This window comes from Oncorhynchus nerka, linkage group LG6 (assembly GCF_034236695.1).
Source record: "Oncorhynchus nerka isolate Pitt River linkage group LG6, Oner_Uvic_2.0, whole genome shotgun sequence".
NCBI classification, from domain to species: domain Eukaryota; kingdom Metazoa; phylum Chordata; class Actinopteri; order Salmoniformes; family Salmonidae; genus Oncorhynchus; species Oncorhynchus nerka.
The window spans coordinates 79,814,058-79,838,777 of NC_088401.1; the positions used below are offsets into that span (position 1 = coordinate 79,814,058).

Consider the following 24,720-nt stretch of genomic DNA (forward strand, 5'->3'; position numbering starts at 1 on the left):
AGGTACATAATTCATTTTAAAATTCCAAATAAATATATAGCAATAGAAGATTGCGGCATTAACAGCGATTTTTTTTTTTTTTTTTTGCACCACAAACAATGCCGACCTTCATGTTATGGAGAAGGTTGTACTTTCTCCTTGTCACGTCACTCAGCTCTTGATGTTTGACCTTGATGGCTGTTTGATGCTGCACAGGGTCAAAGGAACCCTTGATCACTGTGCCACGGCCGCAAATAGATACCACAGGAGATCGTTAAATCAAATGGCAGTAATACAGTGGGGCAAAAAAGTATTTAATCAGCCACCAGATGTGCAAGTTCTCCCACTTAAAAAGATGAGGCCTGTAATTTATCATAGGTACACTTCAACTATGACAGACAAAATGAGAAAAAAAATCCAGAAAATCACATTGTAGGATTAATGAATTGATTTGCTGTGTTGAGAGCTGTGTTGCACCTAAACCATGCTTGAAACTGCATTTGTTTAACGATGCCACACACAATTGAAGGAGTAGAGAAATAAACGTGGTAGCAATGTAAAACTGGGTTCCCCCTCATTTCTTTAAGGGACAAAACTGCTTTTAAAAGTGTTTTTGCGAGATAACATTAAGAATTGCTGTGCATTGACTGCTTGTCAGAGAACTTGTTTCCGTCCTATGGCTCCCACAACTTGAATGCACCTCCAGAGGAATATTTCTCTCACATAGAACACACAACAAGCAGACTAGATAAATAGATCAACTATTCTACTATGTGGTTGTCTGATTTTGTTTTAATAAAAATATTACATGACAAAAACAGTAGCACTGGAAAGTTCCATCCTGAGTTAAGTTTAGGCTTTGAAATACTTTTCCAGCAGCTACAAACAGCTGTCTGAGTTAAAGCGCTGTGCATTATAGAGACCATTTCATTCTGTTCATCTAAACATCAGAGTGTCATCAACAACCATGCATGTTGGTTCAGTGCATTTTTATAGTGACGGGCGAGCAGCTTCATCACATTCCATCTTATTCTCACTGTAGTCATCAGACCGATGTCCTCCTCTCCTCAGGCTCCCCAAGCCAGACAGGTCAACCTCCTCATCCTTCACACGCAGCATTTCTACACGCACAGACACAGAGAGAGAACATCATGCATCAAATATACTGAAGCCACGTCAGACTCGAACCAGGGTCCAGCGACTGTCAACCCAACATCTTAGCAATTACGTAAAGTGATCAAATCAAACTATTTGTCACACGTGCAGAATACAACAGGTGTAGACCTTACCATGAAATGCTTACTTACAAGCCCTTAACCAACAGTGCAGTTCAAGAACAGTTAAGGAAATATTTACCAAATAAACTTGAGAAAAAAAAGTAACATAACAATAACGAGGCTATATACAGGAGGTACCTTTACCGAGTCAGTGTGCTGGGTACAGGTTAGTTGAGATCAAGGGGTGAAGTGACTATGCATAGATAAAACAGATCCTCTTGATGAGGTCACTAGGTGTTGGGTTAAGGTCAGATGCTTCAATATTGTAAATTAATAAAGGCACCCCCTCCTTTTGGTGAGATTTGGTGGTTGCTTAGTTTTAGCATGGGCAGCACCTAACTATGGTCCAAATGCGCCCTTTCTCTATGGACTCAGGTAGCCAAGCGGTTCAGAGCATTGGGCCAGTAACCGAAAGATGGCTAGTTTGTTCACCTAGTCGGCTCTGGGATTCAATCTGTCGATGTGCCCTTGAGCAATGCATTTCACCCTAATTGCCCTGTAAGCCACTCTGGATAAGAGCGTCTGCGAAATGTAAATGGAGTCAACTGAGCATGGAATGGACTCACCCGGAGCATGGAATGGACTCACCCTGAGCGGGTGGAATGGACTCACCCTGAGCGGGTGGAATGGACTCACCCTGAGCGGGTGGAATGGACTCACCCTGAGCGGGTGGAATGGACTCACCCTGAGCGGGTGGAATGGACTTACCCGGAGCATGGAATGGACTTACCCGGAGCATGGAATGGACTTACCCGGAGCATGGAATGGACTCACCCTGAGCGGGTGGAATGGACTCACCCTGAGGGGGTGGAATGGACTCACCCTGAGCGGGTGGAATGGACTCACCCTGAGCGGGTGGAATGGACTCACCCTGAGCGGGTGGAATGGACTCACCCTGAGCGGGTGGAATGGACTCACCCTGAGCGGGTGGAATGGACTCACCCTGAGCGGGTGGAATGGACTCACCTGGAGCATGGAATGGACTCACCCGGAGCATGGAATGGACTCACCCGGAGCATGGAATGGACTCACCCGGAGCATGGAATGGACTCACCCGGAGCATGGAATGGACTCACCCGGAGCATGGAATGGACTTACCCGGAGCATGGAATGGACTCACCCGGAGCATGGAATGGACTCACCCGGAGCATGGAATGGACTCACCCGGAGCATGGAATGGACTCACCCTGAGCGGGTGGAATGGACTTACCCGGAGCGCGGACGTCACACTGCCTGAGTCTGCACTTCTGTCTGATCTTATTGGATCCTCCAAACTTCTTCATGTCTTTACAGAAATCACACTGAGCACATTCCTCAGTCCTCCTGCATGGCTCACACTCCCCACACATACGGATGGTACACTTCTGCACACATGGGAATCACATGGGAATCACACTGCAGGGTGTTTTCTGTATATATAAGGCTTGGGCAGGTCATTATATATATCTATCTATACATCTATATATATATATATCTATCTATAAGTGATGGAGAAACACCGTAAACTTATCCATGGCAAAATGCATAGAATTACAGGACATTTGCTTTAAAACTGCAGCATTTTCTCTCAGCTCCATGTCAGAACGTATAGGATTGCAGGACATTTGCTTTAAAACTGCAGCATTTTCTCTCAGCTCCATGTCAGAACGTATAGGATTCAGCCGTGTCGACCCGTCCATTGACCCACCCACCACCTAAACCCCTTTTTAATCGAGGATCTGCCCCTGGGTCACTCCTGGTGATTCTTTAAAAAAGGACATTCTACTTCAAAATGAATTCAGACTAAATTGTGAACACCATATTAAAATGTTTTCCCTGTCAAAGACTTATAACACGTAGACCAACAGATGCAGCATAGCTGCTTTTAATAAATAGGCTGAAGCATGGGGTTGGCATCTGCATTTACCCCCCAAAAAACTAAATTCAGCAAATATACATAGTAACTTAAAAGAGCGTCTCGGCAGAACTAAGATATGCCACAGAACTAAGATATGCCACAGAACTAAGATATGCCACAGAACTAAGATATGCCACAGAACTAAGATATGCCACAGAACTAAGATATGCCACAGAACTAAGATATGCCACAGAACTAAGATATGCCACAGAACTAAGATATGCCACACTAATATATCCACCACAGAACTAACTCTGCTAAGTGAATATAGGGGAAACCCTGTACATTCTGAAGTATTTTCCACACTGGCATTATATCATCTTTGTGTGCGTTTTCCATACATATTAAATAAAAGAAAACATTTGACACAAAAGTCTTCCTACACACCTTGGATTTACCCCTCCTGCCTCCAGTTCTGGTATGGAACCTTTCTCCTTTCTTTGTCTGTTTTCCCTTTGATTTGAGTGTCTTAAACCCTGATTGTTGTCCTCTACTCTCCACCTCATCATCACTTTTCCTGTTTTCACCCTGAGCTGCAGAACAGTCTGGAGTTACTGCAGAGAGGGGCTGAGAGTCACTGGCTGGTTCTGATACTCTGTAGTCCTCTACATCAGGTTCTAGTTTGATCTCTATAGATGTGTTGGTGAGTAGAGTGTCCCTCTCTCTGTCCTCAACTGTTTGGGTTTGGTGAAGATGTGAGGGCTGAGATGGGTTCTCCTGATCACAGTCACTTTCCACACAGGGAGAAGTGAATATGGAGTCTTTGGTATCCAAGAGCCCTAGAAGCTGATCTTCCTCCTGACTGGTAAGCAGTTCCTCTTTAATCAGTCTGGGCTCTGGGCCCTCATGAATCAGCCTGACTCGCCACTCCTGCTCACAGTCCTGCTGCTCAGTGGGAACCTCCTCTTCAGATTTGAGGAAAGTGAGCTGCTGGGGATCTGATAGAGAAACAATAGGACATATAAAGTTGTTAATAATTCAATAGAGGATTTCAATCTAAAACTGAATGCGAAGTTATTTTCTCTGGTCTCTGAAACATGTAATTGAAATATGTAGAAAAAGCTAAAGTTAACTTGCTAATTTATCATTTCTGTTTTACTGGATTTAGAACCGTGTAACGTCTAGTTTCTGTCCCTCTCCTCGCCCCTGCCTGGGCTCGAACCAGGGACTCTCTGCATACAGACAACAGCCACCCTTGAAGCATCGTTTACCCATCGCTCCATTAAAACCGCAGCCCTTGCAGGGCAAGGGGAACAACTACTTCAAGGTTTCAGAGTGGCGTCACCGATTGAACCGCTAGCTAAATGATTCAACAATACAATTGCAGTCATGAACAATTCTCTTTGTGAAACCGAAGTGAAATGGCTAGCTAGTTAGCGGTAGTGCACGCTAATAGTGTTTCAATTGGCGACGTCACTAGCTCTGAGACCTTGAAGTAGTTGTTCCCCTTGCTCTGCAAGGGCTGCGGTTTTAATGGAGCGATGAGTAACGATGCTTCGAGGATGACTGTTGTTTGTATGCAGAGAGTTCGGGGCGAGGAGAGGGACGGAAGTTATACTGTTACATTTCCAACATTAACTTGCTATCTTTCTGATGTTTTTAAATTCAGCTAATACAGTAGCCAAGTAAAACTCAACTCCACGATGTACGTCACATCAACGTAGTTGAGCGGAGACGAAGGTGGGCGGAGTGTACCTCTGACTACATAGAGAGTTGCTGTCAGTTGATACGAAGGAAATTGTCGGTTGTGGGGCTGGGTGGGGTTCTGTCTTTTACTACAGTGCATTCGGAAAGAATCGGCAGATTTGTCTTTGTGAAGAACGCATGAATGGTTCGGTCCTGCCCCCAAACCAGGCGCGAACTGCACTTGCCAGCAGTGAATTGCGACGAGTGAGGAGTGCCGGTGGAGCATTATTGTCTCAGCTTCCTAAAGAAAACTCTGGCTTCCAAAAACGAAAAGAAAGAGGAGAGAAAATTAAGGGTAAAAGTGTGTCACCCAACTTTTCACAAAGGAAGGTGGGTGTAGTCCGTGAGTGGTGGAAATTAACCTGTTAGCTTAGTCCATAGTGAAATAGGCTACTTTTGCTCCCCTAACATTAGTTAGTTAATATCTTCACAGAAAATTCTGAGTGTTTACATTTCACTCCTCCTGTAGCTGACATTTAATCAATGCAGGCAAACTTTTAGGAAACCATCCCCTGCCTGGTGCCAGACCCAACAGATGCAGCTTCAGGCTCAGCAGCCCTATCTCCCCATCAACCAGCCCCGTCTCCCCATCAACTAGCCCCGTCTCCCCATCCCCATACCCCTGAACCAGCCCTACTCCCAACTGAAGGAGGTGAGCAGCATTGTGTTGAATGACATGTCAGTTGGCATAATTGCAGATACTGCAATGCATTGACGACAGGAATGTGATTCTCCAGTCAGGAAAAATCTCACTTGACACAGAAGGCAGCCAATATCAGAGTCTTAAAGGAAGAGATGAATGAGAGTCTCTCCTGTCTGAGGCAACACTGATTGCAACATAAATGGATGCTGCACCTCAATTCAGCAAGGAATACAGCCACCAGAGGAAACGGAAGAGATTCCATGATGAGAACTCTCAAGAGGAGACAGCTCAGGACAGTGTAGCAACGGTGTTTCAGAACAGTGTTTTTTTTTTTACTGCTATGGACGACATCATAAGTGACTTGGACACTAGGTTCCACACCACTACAAAAAAATTGTAGAATAATTTTCTGTTGTTCTGAAAGTTGGGCAGATTAGTGAGGATAAAGTCCCTTCTGTGTGCCAACCACTGATCATGAAGTATTCCAGAGATCTTACACCTGAGTTTCAACATGAAGTAAGACACCTGAACACTGTATATGCTGACACTCTCCCCTCCTAACTTGTCTCCTGAACACTGTATATGCTGACTCTTTCCCTCCTAACTTGTCTCCTCTTGGTCTCCTGACACATGAACACTGTATATGCTGCTTACTTTCCCTCCTAACTTGTCTCCTCTTGGTCTCCTGACACCTGAACACTGTATATGCTGCTACTTTCCCTCCTAACTTGTCTCCTCTTGGTCTCCTGAACACTGTATATGCTGCTACTTTCCCCCTCAACTTGTCTCCTCTTGGTCTCCTGACACATGAACACTGTATATGCTGCTACTTTCCCTCCTAACTTGTCTCCTCTTGGTCTCCTGACACCTGAACACTGTATATGCTGCTACTTTCCCCTCCTAATTTGTCTCCTCTTGGTCTCCTGACACATGAACACTGTATATGCTGCTACTTTCCCTCCTAACTTGTCTCCTCTTGGTCTCCTGACACATGAACACTGTATATGCTGCTACTTTCCCTCCTAACTTGTCTCCTCTTGGTCTCCTGACACATGAACACTGTATATGCTGCTACTTTCCCTCCTAACTTGTCTCCTCTTGGTCTCCTGACACCTGAACACTGTATATGCTGCTACTTTCCCCCTTAACTTGTCTCCTCTTGGTCTCCTGACACCTGAACACTGTATATGCTGCTACTTTCCCTCCTAACTTGTCTCCTCTTGGTCTCCTGACACCTGAACACTGTATATGCTGCTACTTTCCCCTCCTAATTTGTCTCCTCTTGGTCTCCTGACACATGAACACTGTATATGCTGCTACTTTCCCTCCTAACTTGTCTCCTCTTGGTCTCCTGACACCTGAACACTGTATATGCTGCTACTTTCCCCCTTAACTTGTCTCCTCTTGGTCTCCTGACACCTGAACACTGTATATGCTGCTACTTTCCCTCCTAACTTGTCCCCTCTTGGTCACCTGAATGCAATTTGTAAGATGCACACTGCCTGTGACTGTTGCTGGTGGTGAGGGAGCTTTCAGTAAGCTAAAACTGATCAACTAGTTGAGGTCCACTATGTCCCAGGACAGGCTTAGCAGTCTAGCCATGCTGTCCATTTAAAGTCAGTTAGCTAGAAAGCTGGACTTCAACGACTTGATCAGTGAATTTGCTAGCAAGAAGGCTCAGCGCTGGGCTCTAGATGAGTAAGGCTGAGCAAGGGTCAGTGATAACTGTTTAATGGCTATGGATATTGGATTGGCTGCTCGGCCAGAAACCTATTTCATTAAGCTACCGACTAAGAGTTCTTGTGCTGACCGCCGTTGTTGATCCTAGACGCTTCCACTTCACAATAACAGCACTTACAGACGCCCGGAGCAGATCTAGAAGGGCCCAAATTTGACGAACTGTTGGAAAGATTGCATTATATGACAGTGCCACGTTAAGTTACTGAGCTCTCCAGAAAAGGCCATTCTACGGCCAATGTTTGTCTATGTGGCTGTGTACTCGATTTTATACACCTGTCAGCGACGGGATTACTGAAATAGCTTATCCAATCATTCGAAGGTGTCTACATTTATGTAGTGTATATTTCACAGCGATTTACACGGTACAATGCACCTTTAACTCCGGGGTCTACGTCCTGCACAAACTAGAGCATGTGACAAAATCAACTGTACAATACCAAAGATAGATTGCTAGATGTATCTTCCGTCATTATGATGACCAACTCCACCAATATGAAGTAAAAGGGATGTGTAATTCCACTGAATTTTATGGGGTGAAAATGCAAGTTTGTGTAAGGTCGTAACAAACTGTCAACATTAGGGAAATTAGCGCGATATACAATTTGATATGGAAAAATAATTAAACATGTCAATTTAGGATGATAGTATGTTGCCCACACAAAGTATTGCAACAATGACATCCATTTTTCAGTCATTTAACCTTTTATGCTCTCAATCACAATTGAACCAGCGCTTTAAACTAGCCTCCATCCAGTATGTGCAGCTTGAATGTTTATACTTCCCTAGTTTAATAATGTACATGTTTTAAGTATCGACTGTAGAGCGACTCGAGAGTCGGAGGTTCATTTCAAAAACTTTAGCCTGCACTCAACTCCGTGAAGGAGATACTTGTCTAGCCAATAGAGTAACTGGCTGTATCACAACCGTGATTGGGAGTCGCATAGGGCGGCACAACATTGGCCCAGCGTCGTCAGGGTTTGGTAGCTGTCATTGTAAACAAGAATATGTTTTTACCTGACTTGTCTAGTTAAATAAAAATAAACAAAACTGGTCAATACAAACCTGCTCTGTATAACTTTATCTCCGGGTTAAAAACAAACAAATCCAACAGCCTTCGCAGACGGTTATTCTCCTCCTTAGAACGGGACATTTCTTCATACAACTCTACTACTGTCCTGTCGACCGCCACGGATATCTCTGCAACAGCCGCTGTTAGTCGTTCAGTAACATACACGTTCAGCAACTGTAGTTTAGACATTTTGACCGGAATGAAAGTCTACAAGTTGGTATTATTCTGTTCCGCCTATAACGTTACATTTGACATGGACGAAAAATACAATTGCGATAGCCTATATAAATAGCGTGCAAATATTAGCTTCGTCCTCTCTGGCAAAACGCGTTTAAACGGTTACTATCAACCCCAACTTCAGCCTTTACCCAATATATTTTGTATATATATATATAAAAAAACGCTTTCCGGTGAGAAATTGTGGGTGGGGTAATTCCTCATTCTATATGTCAGAGATGTTTGTTCTACATACGGTATTTCTATCTGAACGTTCCAAAACGTTGCATCATACTGAACCCGGTCTAGATCAAAACTTTCTCCCTTGAAGCATATTCACCAGTTCAGTAGCGCTCACTGATAACAAGGTGTTGTACATCGTGAACAAATGCAGCTCTGGACAGTTAGCTCGCAGTGGTAAGGCGACAATTTCCTGACGTCTATTGCCACTTGCGGTGCAAAAAAACCCGATTAATTATGGACTCACATTTATTGTGGTATTGTGTTCGGAAGAAAAGTGTACTCATCACCTTGAAAGCGAAGATTAGAGACTCAATTCAATTCGTATTGCAGTAGCTATTTTTCAAATGGTCAAATTAACTCTCAGATTGGTCCCGGGAACTATATAAAGAAACGTTGAATTTTGACATTATGCGGAAATGTGCTGCCTTTTTGAATTTTGTGTAACGTCAGTAGTCTAGTCGAGGAAGCATCATTCTAAATATATTGGTACACTCCACTATATATTGGTACACTCCACTATATACTGGTACACTCCATTGCCAAATAAGGTGCTTGTTTCTAAATGAAACCAGAAGGTGGTAGGTACCAGCCAGCACATCAGAAGGGAGTGTATTTCATACCGAACCCCTCCCTTGAGGTGACGTGCCTCTACATCACGATTGTTAAAAAACGAGGGCAAAAATAGCTAGATTTACTACTAAAATAGCCTACCAAAATATAACTTTTGCAAGGAATTGGCAAAATTGACGTGTTTTACTATAACTAAGCCTTGATGAGAACAAACAAGAAACCCGCACACTGCTGCTAGTATCACTGCTCTTTTGATTTACGTCCGGAGCTTTTGTAAGTGTTTATCATTTTCACTTTTATGTAGACATTTCTTCACCCACACACGTACCATGCATCGAATAGCGATTGGAGTCGGGGGAAAAGAAGCAAGTGTTACCAAATATAACAATGCGAATTTCATAAGTATTCTAATAAAGTGAGAACATAAAACGTGTTAAACACGTCTGTAAAACCACAATGAGGACATCGACCTATCAAGTACGTTTTCATAAATCATTGGGGACAGTGCAAGAAAAAAAGTCATCTTAAGTGGTGGCATCAATTCATGTTGACATTTACAACATAACATGCATGAGCATTTCATCATGAAGACCTTTTGGGGAAATGTCTGGAGGGTGAAAGTCCCAAAACATGTCTTTTGCTCAGATTATTATTTATATCACCTCCCCTGTCTGATATCTTAACTTTCTCTATGCCACATAATCTAAAAGGTAGAAATGTCATGTTTTAGGTCATTAAAATGTACCGCGACTGGATAATCGATATCGTTTCTCCTGATTAAAAATGTTGTGTTCATTAATTCTCTGTTTGAGAGAACGAGAGGTTTAACCTACATAACACAGCTGGCATGGACCTGCAACCATGTATATAACATGGGTGGTGGAACACGTAATACTGTCATTGATTTCCAACCCTTTTCCTGTATGTGAGTGGCAGAATTGCGACCTCTCCTATATACTATAAGTGGTGGATTCTTACATTGAGCTGGCAAATCTGGGTCGCAAATTAGCAAAAACATTGCCCCCCTGACCAACAAGCTCCGAGACAGCTTCTATTACCAAGCACTAAGATTTCTGGATAGCCAAAGACTAAGAACTGAGACTTCCGAACAGCTAATTAATGGCAGCCCGCCCTCACCCACAGTCTATCTGCACTGACCACATGACACTCACGGGTCTCTACCCACACACGACTTCCGAACAGCTAATTAATGGCAGCCCGCCCTCACCCACAGTCTATCTGCACTGACCACATGACACTCACGGGTCTCTACCCACACACGACTTCCGAACAGCTAATTAATGGCAGCCCGCCCTCACCCACGGTCTATCTGCACTGACCACATGACACTCCCGGGTCTCTACCCACACACTCTTACACTGACACACATACACTCACCCACGGTCTATCTGCACTGACCACATGACACTCACTGGTCTCTACCCACACACTCTTACACTGACACACATACACTCACCCACGGTCTATCTGCACTGACCACATGACACTCACGGGTCTCTACCCACACACGACTTCCGAACAGCTAATTAATGGCAGCCCGCCCTCACCCACAGTCTATCTGCACTGACCACATGACACTCACGGGTCTCTACCCACACACGACTTCCGAACAGCTAATTAATGGCAGCCCGCCCTCACCCACAGTCTATCTGCACTGACCACATGACACTCACGGGTCTCTACCCACACACGACTTCCGAACAGCTAATTAATGGCAGCCCGCCCTCACCCACGGTCTATCTGCACTGACCACATGACACTCCCGGGTCTCTACCCACACACTCTTACACTGACACACATACACTCACCCACGGTCTATCTGCACTGACCACATGACACTCACGGGTCTCTACCCACACACTCTTACACTGACACACATGACACTCACGGGTCTCTACCCACACACTCTTACACTGACACACATGACACTCACGGGTCTCTACCCACACACGACTTCCGAACAGCTAATTAATGGCAGCCCGCCCTCACCCACGGTCTATCTGCACTGACCACATGACACTCCCGGGTCTCTACCCACACACTCTTACACTGACCACATGACACTCCCGGGTCTCTACCCACACACTCTTACACTGACCACATGACACTCACGGGTCTCTACCCACACACTCTTACACTGACACACATGACACTCACGGGTCTCTACCCACACACGACTTCCGAACAGCTAATTAATGGCAGCCCGCCCTCACCCACGGTCTATCTGCACTGACCACATGACACTCACAGGTCTCTACCCACACACTCTTACACTGACACACATACACTCACCCACGGTCTATCTGCACTGACCACATGACACTCACGGGTCTCTACCCACACACTCTTACACTGACACACATACACTCACCCACGGTCTATCTGCACTGACCACATGACACTCACGGGTCTCTACCCACACACTCTTACACTGACACACATACACTCACCCACGGTCTATCTGCACTGACCACATGACACTCACGGGTCTCTACCCACACACTCTTACACTGACACACATACACTCACCCACGGTCTATCTGCACTGACCACATGACACTCCCGGGTCTCTACCCACACACTCTTACACTGACACACATACACTCACCCACGGTCTATCTGCACTGACCACATGACACTCCCGGGTCTCTACCCACACACTCTTACACTGACACACATACACTCACCCACCACTTATGCTGCTGCTATGTTGATCATTATTATAATTTCTGGTGCTACCAGTCAGTTTTCTCCGCCACATACTGTACATGTACATTTCTACCCCTCTGGTATCTCTGCACATTGTACATTTGGTACTGGCACAGACCCAGCATATAGCTTCATTTCTCATTTCTCGTGTTTAAAAAACAACAACGTTATACTATTTAACATTGAATACTACATTGTTGGGAAAGAGCTAGCAAGTAAGCATTTCACTTCACTTGTGCATGTGACAAAACTTTAAACTAATTTGAAACTCGTGTAACTTGATTATTTTGACTAATTAACTTCCTTTTGATATCAGTTATGAATAAAGTATGTTTCTTTGGACCAAATGTACTTGCATCTCTCTTGACGTTTTGAATAAACATATAGTATGGGTTGTATTTTCTCCAGTGTCCACCAGAAGGAAGATTGTAGGATATTTGGCTTTTACATTATAAGGTATTTTGTAATGAAAATATGCGCATCCGATGCCACAGTACTATATTTGAACCATACAACAGTAAAAGTCCAGCAACACTTCCTATGACTTAGTAGGGTGAGTTTGAACCTAACGCGGAGTCTTTTCCTCCTAACTTTAGCTGAGACAGGTAGTAAACTTTTTCCTCTGTAGTCCATTCAATATACAGTGTACTGCATAGTTCTGTTGCATGGGTAAATAGTCAAACTCTGAATAACCAAATAATTAAGATTTATTAGCAAAAGACAGTAAGACAAATGCTGTGCACAGCACATAGCGTTATGGTTTGACAGAACTAGTGTAACAGTAACACTTTAGACCGTTCCCTCGCCCATACACGGGCGCAAACTAGGGACCCTCTGCACACATCACCCTCGAAGCATCGTTACCCATCGCTCCACAAAAGCCGTGGCCCTTGCAGAGCAAGGGGAACCACTACTTCAAGGTCTCAGAGCAAGTGACATCACCGATTGAAACGCTATTTAGCGCGCCCAACCGCTAACTAGCTAGCCATTTCACATCCGTTACACTAGGATAATGTTCCATATGCAGAAAAAGCTTATTTCTCTCAAATGTTGTGCACAAATTTGTTTACATCCATGTTAGTAAGCATTTCTCCTTTGCCAAGATAACCCATCCACCTGAGGTGTGGCATATCAAAAAGCTGATTAAACAGCATGATCATTACACAGCTCCACTTTGTGCTGGGGACAATAAAGGCCACTCAAAAATGTGCAATTTTGTCACAGATGCCACAGATGTCTCAAGTTTTGTATGCTGACTGCAGGAATGTCCACCAGAGTTGTTGCCAGAGAATTTAATGTTAATTTCTCTACCATAAGCCGCTTCCAACGTAGTTTAAAAAAAAATAGCAGTACGTTCAACCGGCCTCACACCCACAGACCACGTGTACGGCATCGTGTGGGTGAGCAGTTTGCTGATGTCAACTTTGTGAACAGAGCAAATATTCAGCAACTTCTCACAGCCATTGAAGAGGAGTGAGACAACATTCCATAGGCCACAATCAACAGCCTGATCAACTATATGTGAAGGAGATGTGTCGCGCTGCATGAGGCAAATGGTGGTCACACCAACTACTGACTGGTTTTCTGATCCTCACCCCTGCTTTTTTTTTTAAAGGTATCTGTGACCAACAGATGCATATCTGTTGTATTCCCAGTCATGTGAAATTCATAGATTAGGGCCTAATGAATTTATTTAAATTGATTGATTACCTTATATGAACTGTAACTCAGTAAAATCTTTGAAAATTGTTGCATTTATAGTTTTGTTCAGTATACATGAGACTATAAACCACTAGAGGGTGTTACTAGGATAATATACGTGGATAAATCTCAAGCAAACAGGAAATACATTTAAACCGTGATAGGATCTTTAAGAACCAAGAAACAATTTTAAGCATTGCACCACTCATATACATAACATGCAATGAAATATTAGAAATATAGCAATTTCTCACTTATCTTTTATAAAATAGTAATTCTCTTTAGTTTAAATTGTTACCTGATGTAGTTATAATTTTGTGACATTTTAACATTATCCACTGACAATGGAAAGCCGCAAAGAAAGATTGATTTCGTATCCTACGCATAGCGTTTTACCGCAGACTTTTATTTTAAAGGCAAAATCGGAAAACCGGCAGTCTTACTGTTTCTGCGGTGATGCTAATTTGAAAAAGCCACGCTGAAGAGACGTTTCCTTTCGCCTAAGTGACAGCATCCGCTTCGCCGGTTTTAAATCTGCCGAATGTTTGTCCATTGGCGCCACCGTGCGGCCAAACTGAAGTATTCCCTACTGAGAATCATTATTTATTTAATCAGGTAGGCAAGTTGAGAACAAGTTATTTACAATTGCGACCTGGCCAAGATAAAGCATTGTAAAAGTCTAAACTCAAAGCTGTTACTTTTTCTAAATAGTAAACGTTGTGTCCAACCTCGAACACTAAATATTTCATCTTCAAATAGTGATGAATAGCAATATTAAAACTTTTGTTTTGTTTGATTTAACTAAATGTATTTCACCTTTATTTAACCAGGTAGGCCAGTTGGGAACACCTTTATTTAACCAGGTAGGCCAGTTGAGAACACCTTTATTTAACCAGGTACGCCAGTTGAGAACACCTTTATTTAACCAGGTAGGCCAGTTGAGAACACCTTTATTTAACCAGGTAGGCCAGTTGGGAACACCTTTATTTAACCAGGTAGGCCAGTTGGGAACACCTTTATTTAACCAGGTAGGCCAGTTGAGAACACCTTTATTTAACCAGGTACGCCAGTTGAGAACACCTTTATTTAACCAGGTAGGCCAGTTGAGAACACCTTTATTTAACCAGGTAGGCCAGTTGGGAACAAGTTCTCATTTACAACGGCGACCTGGCCAAGATAAAGCAAATCAGTGAATCAGAAACAGAGTTACACAAATAAACATACACAATAGAAAATGAATATTTTTCTATATGTACAGTGTGTGTAAATGTAGAAGAGTAGGGAGGTAGGTAATAAATAGGCCATAGAGGCAAAGTATTTACAATCTAGCATTAATACTGGAGTGATAGATGCGCAAAAGAGCAAGAAATAATGTGGGGATGAGGTAGTTGGGTGTGCTATTTACAGACTAGCTGTGTCCATGTAGATCGGTAAACTGCTCTGACATGTGAAACGGCAACAGCCGTAATTTATGTACCAAAGTTACAGAACAAAAGTGACCACAACACATTCACGTAGGAGTCAAACTTGAATAGGTTATCATTTTGTTTTTTAAACATAACCTGGAAAATAAAGGTTCATGTTTTGAAGCTGCAATAAGCAATCTGTAACCTAACCAACATCTTCCCAAGATGAAACAAGCGTAAGCAAAGATAATTTGTTTGCGAGACATGACTGGCTGAAATGTCCTTTGTCTCAATCTACAATGAATGAGAAAAAAAACAATGGTTGCTATTTTTCCATTCAACCTTGACTTATACAGGTTATTCTCACTGAGATAAATCTATTTAGCAAATAAACAGAAAATGTAGTCCTAAACAGAAATGCACTCGCATATCCAGAGTAGGGTTATAGAAGACGTGATGAAAATGTGACAGCAGGTCAATTGTAGAAAACATAATAAGCTTGTAAATAAATGTATTGTATAGAAAATACAGTGCATTTGGAAAGTACTCAGACCCCTTCCCCACATTGTTACATTACAGCCTTATTCTAAATCCTCAATCTACACACAAAACCCCATAATGACAAAGCAAAAACAGGCTTATACATTTTTGCAAATTAAAAAAAAATAACTACTCAGACCGAAAATAGAGCTCCTGCATCCTGTTTCCATTGATCATACTTGAGATGTTTCTACAACTTGATTGGAGTCCACCTGTGGTAAAATCATTTTATTGGACATGATTTGAAAAGGCACACACCTGTCTATATAAGGTCCCACAGTTGTCAGTGCATGTCAAAACCAGGCCATGAGATCAAAGGAATTGTCCGCAGACGTCAGACAGGACTGTGTCGAAGGCGCAGATCTAGGGAAGGGTACCAAAACATTTCTGCAGCATTGAAGGTCCCCAAGAACACATTGGCCTCCATCATTCTTAAATGGAACTAGCCGGCAAAACTGAGCAATCGGGTGAGAAGGGCCTTGGTCAGGGAGGTGACCAAGAACCCAACGGTCACTCTGACAGAGATCCAGAGTTCCTCTGTGGAGATGGGAGAACCTTCCAGAAGGACAACCATCTCTGCAGCACTCCACCAATCAGGTCTTTATGGTAGAGTGGCCAGACATGTACACTGACAATCCAAAACTGCTTTTAAAAGTGTTTTTGCGAGATAACATTAAGACTTGCTGTGCATTGACTGCTTGTCAGAGAACTTGTTTCCCTCCTATGGCTCCCACAACTTGAATGCACCTCCAGAGGAATATTTCTCTCACATAGAACACACAACAAGCAGACTAGATAAATAGATCAACTATTCTACTATGTGGTTGTCTGATTTTGTTTTAATAAAAATATTACATGACAAAAACAGTAGCACTGGAAAGTTCCATCCTGAGTTAAGTTTAGGCTTTGAAATACTTTTCCAGCAGCTACAAACAGCTGTCTGAGTTAAAGCGCTGTGCATTATAGAGACCATTTCATTCTGTTCATCTAAACATCAGTTTCATCAACAACCATGCATGTTGGTTCAGTGCATTTTTATAGTGACGGGCGAGCAGCTTCATCACATTCCATCTTATTCTCACTGTAGTCATCAGACCGATGTCCTCCTCTCCTCAGGCTCCCCAAGCCAGACAGGTCAACCTCCTCATCCTTCACACGCAGCATTTCTACACACACAGACACAGAGAGAGAACATCATGCATCAAATATACTGAAGCCACGTCAGACTCGAACCAGGGTCCAGCGACTGTCAACCCAACATCTTAGCAATTACGTAAAGAGCTCCAAACCTCTTGACGAGGTCACTAGGTGTTATGGTTAAGGTCACTAGGTGTTATGGTTAAGGTCACTAGGTGTTATGGTTAAGGTCACTAGGTGTTATGGGTAAGGTCACTAGGTGTTATGGGTAAGGTCACTAGGTGTTATGGTGGAATGGACTTACCCGGAGCGCGGACGTCACACTGCCTGAGTCTGCACTTCTGTCTGATCTTATTGGATCCTCCAAACTTCTTCATGTCTTTACAGAAATCACACTGAGCACATTCCTCAGTCCTCCTGCATGGCTCACACTCCCCACACATACGGATGGTACGCTTCTGCACACATGGGAATCACATGGGAATCACACTGCAGGGTGTTTTCTGTATATAAAAGGCTTGGGCAGGTCATTATATATATCTATACATCTATATATATCTATAAGTGATGGAGAAACACCGTAAACTTATCCATGGCAAAATGCATAGAATTACAGGACATTTGCTTTAAAACTGCAGCATTTTCTCTCAGCTCCATGTCAGAACGTACAGGATTGCAGGAAATTTGCTTTAAAAACACAAATTCCCTTCAACGTCAAGATCTCAAAAGTATTCTTGCCCAGAGCCTGGAAAGAATTCAGCCGTGTTGACCCGTCCATTGACCACCTAAACCCCTTTTAAATCCAGGATCTGCCCCTGGGTCACTCCTGGTGATTCTTTAAAAAAAGGACATTCTACTTCAAAATGAATTCAGACTAAATTGTGAACACCATATTAAAATGTTTTCCCTGTCAAAGACTTATAACACGTAGACCAACAGATGCAGCATAGCTGCTTTTAATAAATAGGCTGAAGCATGGGGTTGGCATCTGCATTTACCCCCCAAAAAACTAAATTCAGCAAATATACATAGTAACTTAAAAGAGCGTCTCGGCAGAACTAAGATATGCCACAGAACTAATATACCGCCACCCCCCCCCCCCACATTAAAAAATAAATATATATATATAAATAAATAAAAACACGTAAAATCGTAATAAAACGTCATAAGAGTGGCAGCTACTCTGCAAAATGAATATAGGGGAAACCCTGTACATTGAATAATTTAAGTATTTTCCACACAGGCATTCTTTATCCCTTTATGTTTTTCATCCATATGATAAAGAAAATGTTAGACAAAAGTCTTCCTACACACCTTGCAATTAGGAGCAGCGTACGTTTGACTAGAAGATGTCAAATGGGGCAACATAGTGGCCACCCTGCCTCCAGTATTGGTATGAGAGCTTTCTCCATTCTCAATCTGTTTTCTCTTTGATTGGAGTGTCTTAGACACTGATTGTTGTCCTCTACTCTCCACCTCATCATCACTTTCCATGTTTTCACTCTGAGCTGCAGAACAGTCTGGAGTTACTGCAGAGAGGGGCTGAGAGTCACTGGCTGGTTCTGATACTCTGTAGTCCTCTACATCAGGTTCTAGTTTGATCTCTATAGATGTGTTGGTGAGTAGAGGGTCCCTCTCTCTGTCCTCAACAGTTTGGGTTTGGTGTAGCTGTGAGGGCTGAGATGGGTTCTCCTGATCACAGTCACTTTCCACAAAGGGAGAAGTGAATATGGAGTCTTTGGTATGAAAGGGCCCTAGAAGCTGATCTTCCTCTTGACTGGTCTGTAGTTCCTCCTGTTCCTCTTTAATCTGTGTGGGCACTGGGTCCTCCTGAATCAGACTGGGGCTCCACTCCTGCTCACAGTGCTGCTGCTCAGGGGGAACCTCTTCAGATATGGGGAGAGTGAGCTGCTGGAAATCTGATGGAGGAAAAATAGGAAATATAGTTGCAAATTATTCAATAATTTGAAAAATGTCCATCTAAAACAGAATCCAAAGTTCAATGATCTGGGCCCTGAAACATGCAATTATGAAATGTTGAATAATCTACCTAGTTATTTTATCATTTCTGTTTGATTTAGAACAGCTAGCTCTTTGATTCAACAATACAGTTGCAGCTACAGTGCATTCTGGGGATCCCTATTTTACTACAGTGCATTCGGAAAGTATTCAGACCCCTTGACCTTTTCCACATTGTTACATTACAGCTTTATTGTAAAATTGATTAAATTGTTTTTCCCATTAATCCACACACACACACACACACTACCCCATGATAGAGCAAAAACGTGTATTAAAAATAAAAAAACAGAAATACACATTCACATAATTATTCAGACCATTTACTCTGTACTTTGTTGAAGCACCTTTGGCAGCGACTACAGCCTCGAGTCTTCTTGGGATTCTTTATTTAACTAGGCAAGTGAGTTAAGAACAAATTCTTATTTACAATAACGGCCTAAGAACAGTGGGTTAACTGCCTTGTTCAGGGGCAGAACAGATTTTTATCTTGTCAGCTCGGGGATTCAATCTAGCAACCTTTCGGTTACTAGTCCAACGCTCTAACCACTAGGCTACCTGCCACCCCATAATGAATGGGCTGCACATGCCGAGAGAGTAGTTTCAAATTGGTCTGCAGTGTAGCATCGGTCTATAAAATGAGCTGCTTGTTGTGTAGATAATCCTTTCTACTGATGTTTTTTCTAAAGATATAACGTCAGCCATGTTGAACTGCTCTCAACCAGAGTGACTTGACAACGGGTCAAGCACGCTGCACAAACTGAACACAAACGACACAGGACGTCTCGTTTAAAACCTGTTGCATCTAGGGGGCACCATTTTCATTTTTGGAAAAATAACGTTCCCAAAGTAAACAGGATATTTTGTCAGGACAAGATGCTAGAATATGCATATAATTGACAGTTTCCAAAACTGTAAAAATATTGTCTGAGTATAACAGAACTGATATTGCAGGCAAAAGCCTGAGAAAAATCCAATCAGGAAGTGACTCATGTTTTGAAAGCTCTGCGTTCGATGCGTCCCTATTGAGCAGTGAATGGGCTATCAACCAGATTCCTTTTTCTACGTATTCCCCCAAGGTTTCCACAGCATTTTGACGTAGTTTCACGCCTTTATGTTGAGGAATGAGCGTAAGCGACTACATTGCTAAGTGTCCGGCTGAGGGCTCTGAGTAATTCTTGCGTAATAGACAGAGGTAGCCATTTTTCCTCCCGGTCTTACTGAAAATACAGCTGTCCCGGTGGATATGTTATCAAATAGATATTTAAAAAACACCTTGAGGATTGATTATAAACAACGTTTGCCATTTTTCTGTCGATATTATTGAGCTAATTTGGAATATTTAATCGGCGTTGTCGTGACCGCAATTTCCGGTCTAATTCTCAGCCAAACGTGAAGAACTAACGGAGTTATTTCGGCTACAAAAATAATATTTTTGGAAAAAAGGAACATTTGCTATCTAACTGGGAGTCTCGTGAGTGAAAACATCCGAAGCTCAAAGGTAAGCGATTTAATTTGATTGCTTTTCTGATTTGTGACCAGGTTGCCTGCTGCTAGCTAGGCATAATGCTATGCTAGGCAATCGATAAACTTACACAAATGCTTGTCTTGCTTTGGCTGTAAAGCAGAATTTCAAAATATGGGATGACAGGGTGATTAACAAAAGGCTAAGCTCTGTTTCACTATATTTCATGAATATTAATATTTTCTAGAAAATATTTTTTGTCCGGTTTTTGTCTGTTGCGTTATGCTAATTACTGTAGTTGATGACAACGCTCCCGGATCCGGGATGGGTAGTTACAAGACGTTTTAATGAAAAGGGGTTGCAGTCTACTGTCATGACGTTGGCCTGGGGGGGTATGTTTATGACAGTCATAAATACCTCTTGCCCCCTTTTTCCTCGCTCTACCCTACTGATGTTACATTTACAAAACCCTTGTTTAACAGAGATTCTGGGAACATCGGTAGGTGGGGGGAAATGAACTACACTGCTCAAAAAAATAAAGGGAACACTAAAATATCACATCCTAGATTTGAATGAAAGAAATTTTCTTATTAAATACTTTTTTCTTTACATAGTTGAATGTGCTGACAACAAAATCACAAAAATGATCAATGGAAATCAAATTTATCAACCCATGGAGGTCTGGAATTGGAGTCACACTCAAAATTAAAGTGGAAAACCACACTACAGGCTGATCCAACTTTGATGTAATGTCTTTAAAACAAGTCAAAATGAGGCTCAGTAGTGTGTGTGGCCTCCACGTGCCTGTATGACCTCCCTAAAACGCCTGGGCATGCTCCTGATGAGGTGGCGGATGGTCTCTGAGGGATCTCCTCCCAGACCTGGACTAAAGCATCCGCCAACTTCTGGACAGTCTGTGGTGCAACGTGGCATTGGTGGATGGAGCAAGACATGATGCCTCAGATGTGCTCAATTGGATTCAGGTCTGGGGAACGGGCGGGCCAGTCCATAGCAGCAATGCCTTCCTCTTGCAGGAACTGCTGACACACCAGCCACATGAGGTCTAGCATTGTCTTGCATTAGGAGGAACCCAGGGCCAACCGCACCATATGGTCTCACAAGGTGTCTGAGGATCTCATCTCGGTACCTAATGGCAGTCAGGCTACCTCTGGCGAGCACATGGAGTGCTGTGCGGCCCCCCCAAAAAATGCCACCCCACACCAACGTCCTCCAGCATGACCGGTTTGGCGGTGGGTCAGTGGGTCACTGGTGTGGTGTGGCATTTCTTTGGGGGGCCGTACAGCACTCCATGTGCTCGCCAGAGGGAGCCTGACTGCCATTAGGTACCGAGATGAGATCCTCAGACACCTTGTGAGACCATATGCTGGTGTGGTGTGGCATTTCTTTGGGGGGCCGTACAGCACTCCATGTGCTCGCCAGAGGTAGCCTGACTGCCATTAGGTACCGAGATGAGATCCTCAGACACCTTGTGAGACCATATGCTGGTGTGGTGTGGCATTTCTTTGGGGGGCAGCACAGCACTCCATGTGCTCGCCAGAGGGAGCCTTATCTAATCTTGGGAGGTGAATTGTTGTTATGCAAGTTTGTAATGTCCTCTACATTTTTTGTTTTACAGCTTCGACGCTCTGGAGCCTGGTGTTGTCGCCAAGGAGCTTTTGGACCCAGGTTTCAACTGCTGCACAACGCTGACATCCTTCCTCCCATAGATGGTCTGCATGTACAAGCACCACCTGGGCTGGACACAGCTAGACAAATGTATATTTTTGAGAAGATCAGAGAAGATTCGTTTTGCGACGAAGAGGCTATGGACATCACATGCCCTGCACCAAAGTCAAGGACCAGACAGAAACAGGCTCTTCAAATATAGATTCCCTTGTTCATGCTTGGTTCGGAAAGACCAGTTTATCACTGGGGGAGAGTTCCCAGTCATCAGCACAATCTGCAGTGTCTCTATTCACATGACATGATACAAAGTTGTATAGCAGCAGAATAAGATACCGAGTAGGGAAGGGCTATTTAATTACGTTTTACTCACTACGTTAATTCTGAAAAATGTATGTCCTCATTCTGGTAGCCTAATGACAAACATTAAGAATAAGTTACGTGGTGAGTTGAAGCCTATTCGGCAGCTCGGTCAATTGAACGTGCTACTTTGTATGCGTTGTTTGTTGGCAACCTTCTTTACGAAGTTTTTGGAACAGATTCCTGTTGGAACGTTCCACAAATTATGCCCACCCTTCCAAGGGCCATTTTCTCAAAAGTGTATTAACTTTCAAAGCATAATTACTTTCCCATTGTTCATGATATACCATTGTGTAGTTCTGTGTCTCTGCTTGTATGTATGGGGAGAAAAAAAAAAAGTTAAATATTGCTATATAAGACCAAATCAAGGCTGTCGGTCACATGTTGCCCACTCACAAACTATTGCAACAAAGACATATATTTCTCACCTGGCGCTCTAAACTAGCCCCCATAGTCTTCGCAGACTGAATGTTTTTGACGTCCGTAGTTTAAGAACTTACATTTTGACATGTCGACTGCACAGAAACTCCAGTTCGAGGTTTATTCATTTTTCTTAACCTGCGCTCAACTCCGTGGAGGAGTTCAGATACTTGGCTAGCTTAATATAGTAACTAGACAATACAAACCTGCTCTGCGTAACTTTAACTCTGGCTTGAAAACCAAATCCAACAGTCTTCGTAGACAGCAATTCTCCTCCTTCAAACGGTAGACTTCTTCATGCAGCTCTGGTATGGTTGTCTCTTTGGCTACGGAGATCTCTAGAGCAGCAGCCGCTGTTGGTCGTTCAGAAAGATACACATTCAGCAACTGTAGTTTAGACATTATGAGCGGAATGTAAGTCGGCGTGTTCGTATTATTCTACTCTGCCTGTAACATTATATCGACAAAATAAACTACGATAGCCTATATAAATAGCGTGAAAAACAAAAGACACCGCTTTCATTTCTTTTTCAATGGAAGTAGGGCGGGACCTTGGACGTGAAAAATATAAACTTTTCCCAACTTTATGCAAATCACCAGCCAATCATATCAAGTGGTTCCCGTGATGAGTTTGACGCTCTGAGACCCAACATGGCTGACAAAAATACTAGAATGATCAACCAGCTGGCTTACGATAGTACACTTTTTCTGAAAGATGCTAACCAAATTCCTTTATCGATCAATGTGATTACAATCCTTTTCCAAAGCGTCTGGTCTATATCTTAACATTAATAAATGTGAACTCATAGCTGTCAAAGATTGTGTGACACCCTCATATGATGGTATTCCAGTAAAAGAAGAACTTACATATTTAGGCATAACCATTACAAAGGATCAGAAGTCTAGAGGCTTACTCAATTTTAACCCTCTTATTAAAACAACCCAGAAGACTAAATCAATGGCTACAGAGGGACTTATCTTTAAAAGGTAGAGTCCTAATAACCAAGGCTGAAGGCATCTCTAGACTAACATATGGCGCTCTATCTTTACATCTTAACAGTAAAATAAGCAAGGAGATAGACCAGATGCTTTTCAACTTTCTGTGGAGAAACCGTACCCATTACATTAGGAAAACTGTTGTAATGAACACTTATGAGAATGGTGGGCTGAATTTTATGGACTTTACTACCTTAAATAATACTTTTAAGATCAATTGGATAAAACAATTCCTAAGAAGACCCACTTCTATGTGGAATTTTATTCCTCATCATGTCTTCTCTGCTTTTGGTGGCTTTAACTTCATGTTGTTTTGCAATTAGAATATTGACAAAGTTCCAGTTCTTGTCATGGTCCTTAATTTATAAACATAATTTTTCTCCACACAGATATTATATATGGAATAATTGGGATATATTGTATAAAAATACTTCTTTGTTTTTAGAATATTGGTTCCTGAAATAACATCCTATTGGTGAGCCAACTGGTAAATGCAGAGGGTCTTTTACTCAGTTGTAAGGAATTCTTATCACTTTACATGATCCCTGTAACACCTAAAGATTTTTCAATTGTGTTTACATGTCATTCCCTCAGGTGTTGCTTTATCATTCAGGAACGTGTCAAGACCCTCCGAACATACCTACGATTAACCCTGTTGACTCATCAGTAGGAAAGATTTGTTTCTCTTCTGGTCCATTCAACAACAGAGCGATACGAACCTTGTTTCAACAGGATGTTGTATCTAAACCTTATGTCATGCCTTTTGGAATGGATTTATTGATAATATCTGTTGGGAAAAAGTTTGGATGTTGCCACACACATACCTACTTGTTAACAAAAATTAAGGAAGTTTCCTTTAAAATTATTCATAAATATTATCCTGCCAACCACTATATGAAGAAGTTTAAGGAAAACATCAAAATAAATTGCTCCTTTTGTAATG

General features: G+C 42.6%; 2 protein-coding genes across 5 annotated transcripts; both read right to left on the minus strand.

Annotated features, from left to right (window-relative positions):
• Positions 1 to 753: 753 nt before the first annotated feature.
• LOC115130990 (retinitis pigmentosa 1-like 1 protein) lies at positions 754 to 14,199 on the minus strand. 4 transcript variants are annotated; one of them, XM_029662607.2, is made up of 4 exons: positions 8,285 to 8,679; positions 3,541 to 4,091; positions 2,467 to 2,620; positions 754 to 1,100 (listed from the first exon to the last, which is right to left on the minus strand). In XM_029662607.2, exons 1-4 carry the CDS (start codon positions 8,478 to 8,480, stop codon positions 970 to 972), a joined length of 1,032 nt encoding a protein of 343 aa, XP_029518467.2. In that variant the 5' UTR covers positions 8,481 to 8,679; the 3' UTR covers positions 754 to 969. The 4 variants fall into 4 exon arrangements, with proteins under 4 accessions (XP_029518467.2, XP_064875988.1, XP_064875989.1 ...); XM_065019916.1 differs by lacking the exon at positions 8,285 to 8,679 and adding an exon at positions 14,050 to 14,199 and having other exon boundaries at positions 1,006 to 2,222; positions 2,443 to 2,620; XM_065019917.1 differs by lacking the exon at positions 8,285 to 8,679 and adding an exon at positions 8,995 to 9,162 and having other exon boundaries at positions 1,006 to 2,222; positions 2,443 to 2,620.
• Positions 14,200 to 16,518: 2,319 nt separating this feature from the next.
• Positions 16,519 to 23,341, minus strand: LOC115130989 (lysine-specific demethylase 2B-like). Its single transcript, XM_029662604.2, has 4 exons — positions 22,988 to 23,341; positions 18,149 to 18,753; positions 17,139 to 17,292; positions 16,519 to 16,863 (listed from the first exon to the last, which is right to left on the minus strand). Exons 1-4 carry the CDS (start codon positions 23,181 to 23,183, stop codon positions 16,733 to 16,735), a joined length of 1,086 nt encoding a protein of 361 aa, XP_029518464.2. The 5' UTR covers positions 23,184 to 23,341; the 3' UTR covers positions 16,519 to 16,732.
• Positions 23,342 to 24,720: the final 1,379 nt, after the last annotated feature.

Coding starts and splice junctions, on each gene's coding strand:
- LOC115130990 (XM_065019915.1), bottom strand. CDS start 8,480: ATGTCTAAACTACAGTTGCTGAACGTGTATGTTACTGAACGACTAACA. Junction 4,092..8,284: donor GATAAAGTTATACAGAGCAG/GTTTGTATTGAC, acceptor TTTCTCTATCAG/ATCCCCAGCAGCTCACTTTC. Junction 2,621..3,540: donor GCAGGAGGGGTAAATCCAAG/GTGTGTAGGAAG, acceptor CCATGTGTGCAG/AAGTGTACCATCCGTATGTG.
- LOC115130989 (XM_029662604.2), bottom strand. CDS start 23,183: ATGTCTAAACTACAGTTGCTGAATGTGTATCTTTCTGAACGACCAACA. Junction 18,754..22,987: donor GTTAAAGTTACGCAGAGCAG/GTTTGTATTGTC, acceptor TTCCTCCATCAG/ATTTCCAGCAGCTCACTCTC. Junction 16,864..17,138: donor GTGTGACGTCCGCGCTCCGG/GTAAGTCCATTC, acceptor CTGTGTGTGTAG/AAATGCTGCGTGTGAAGGAT.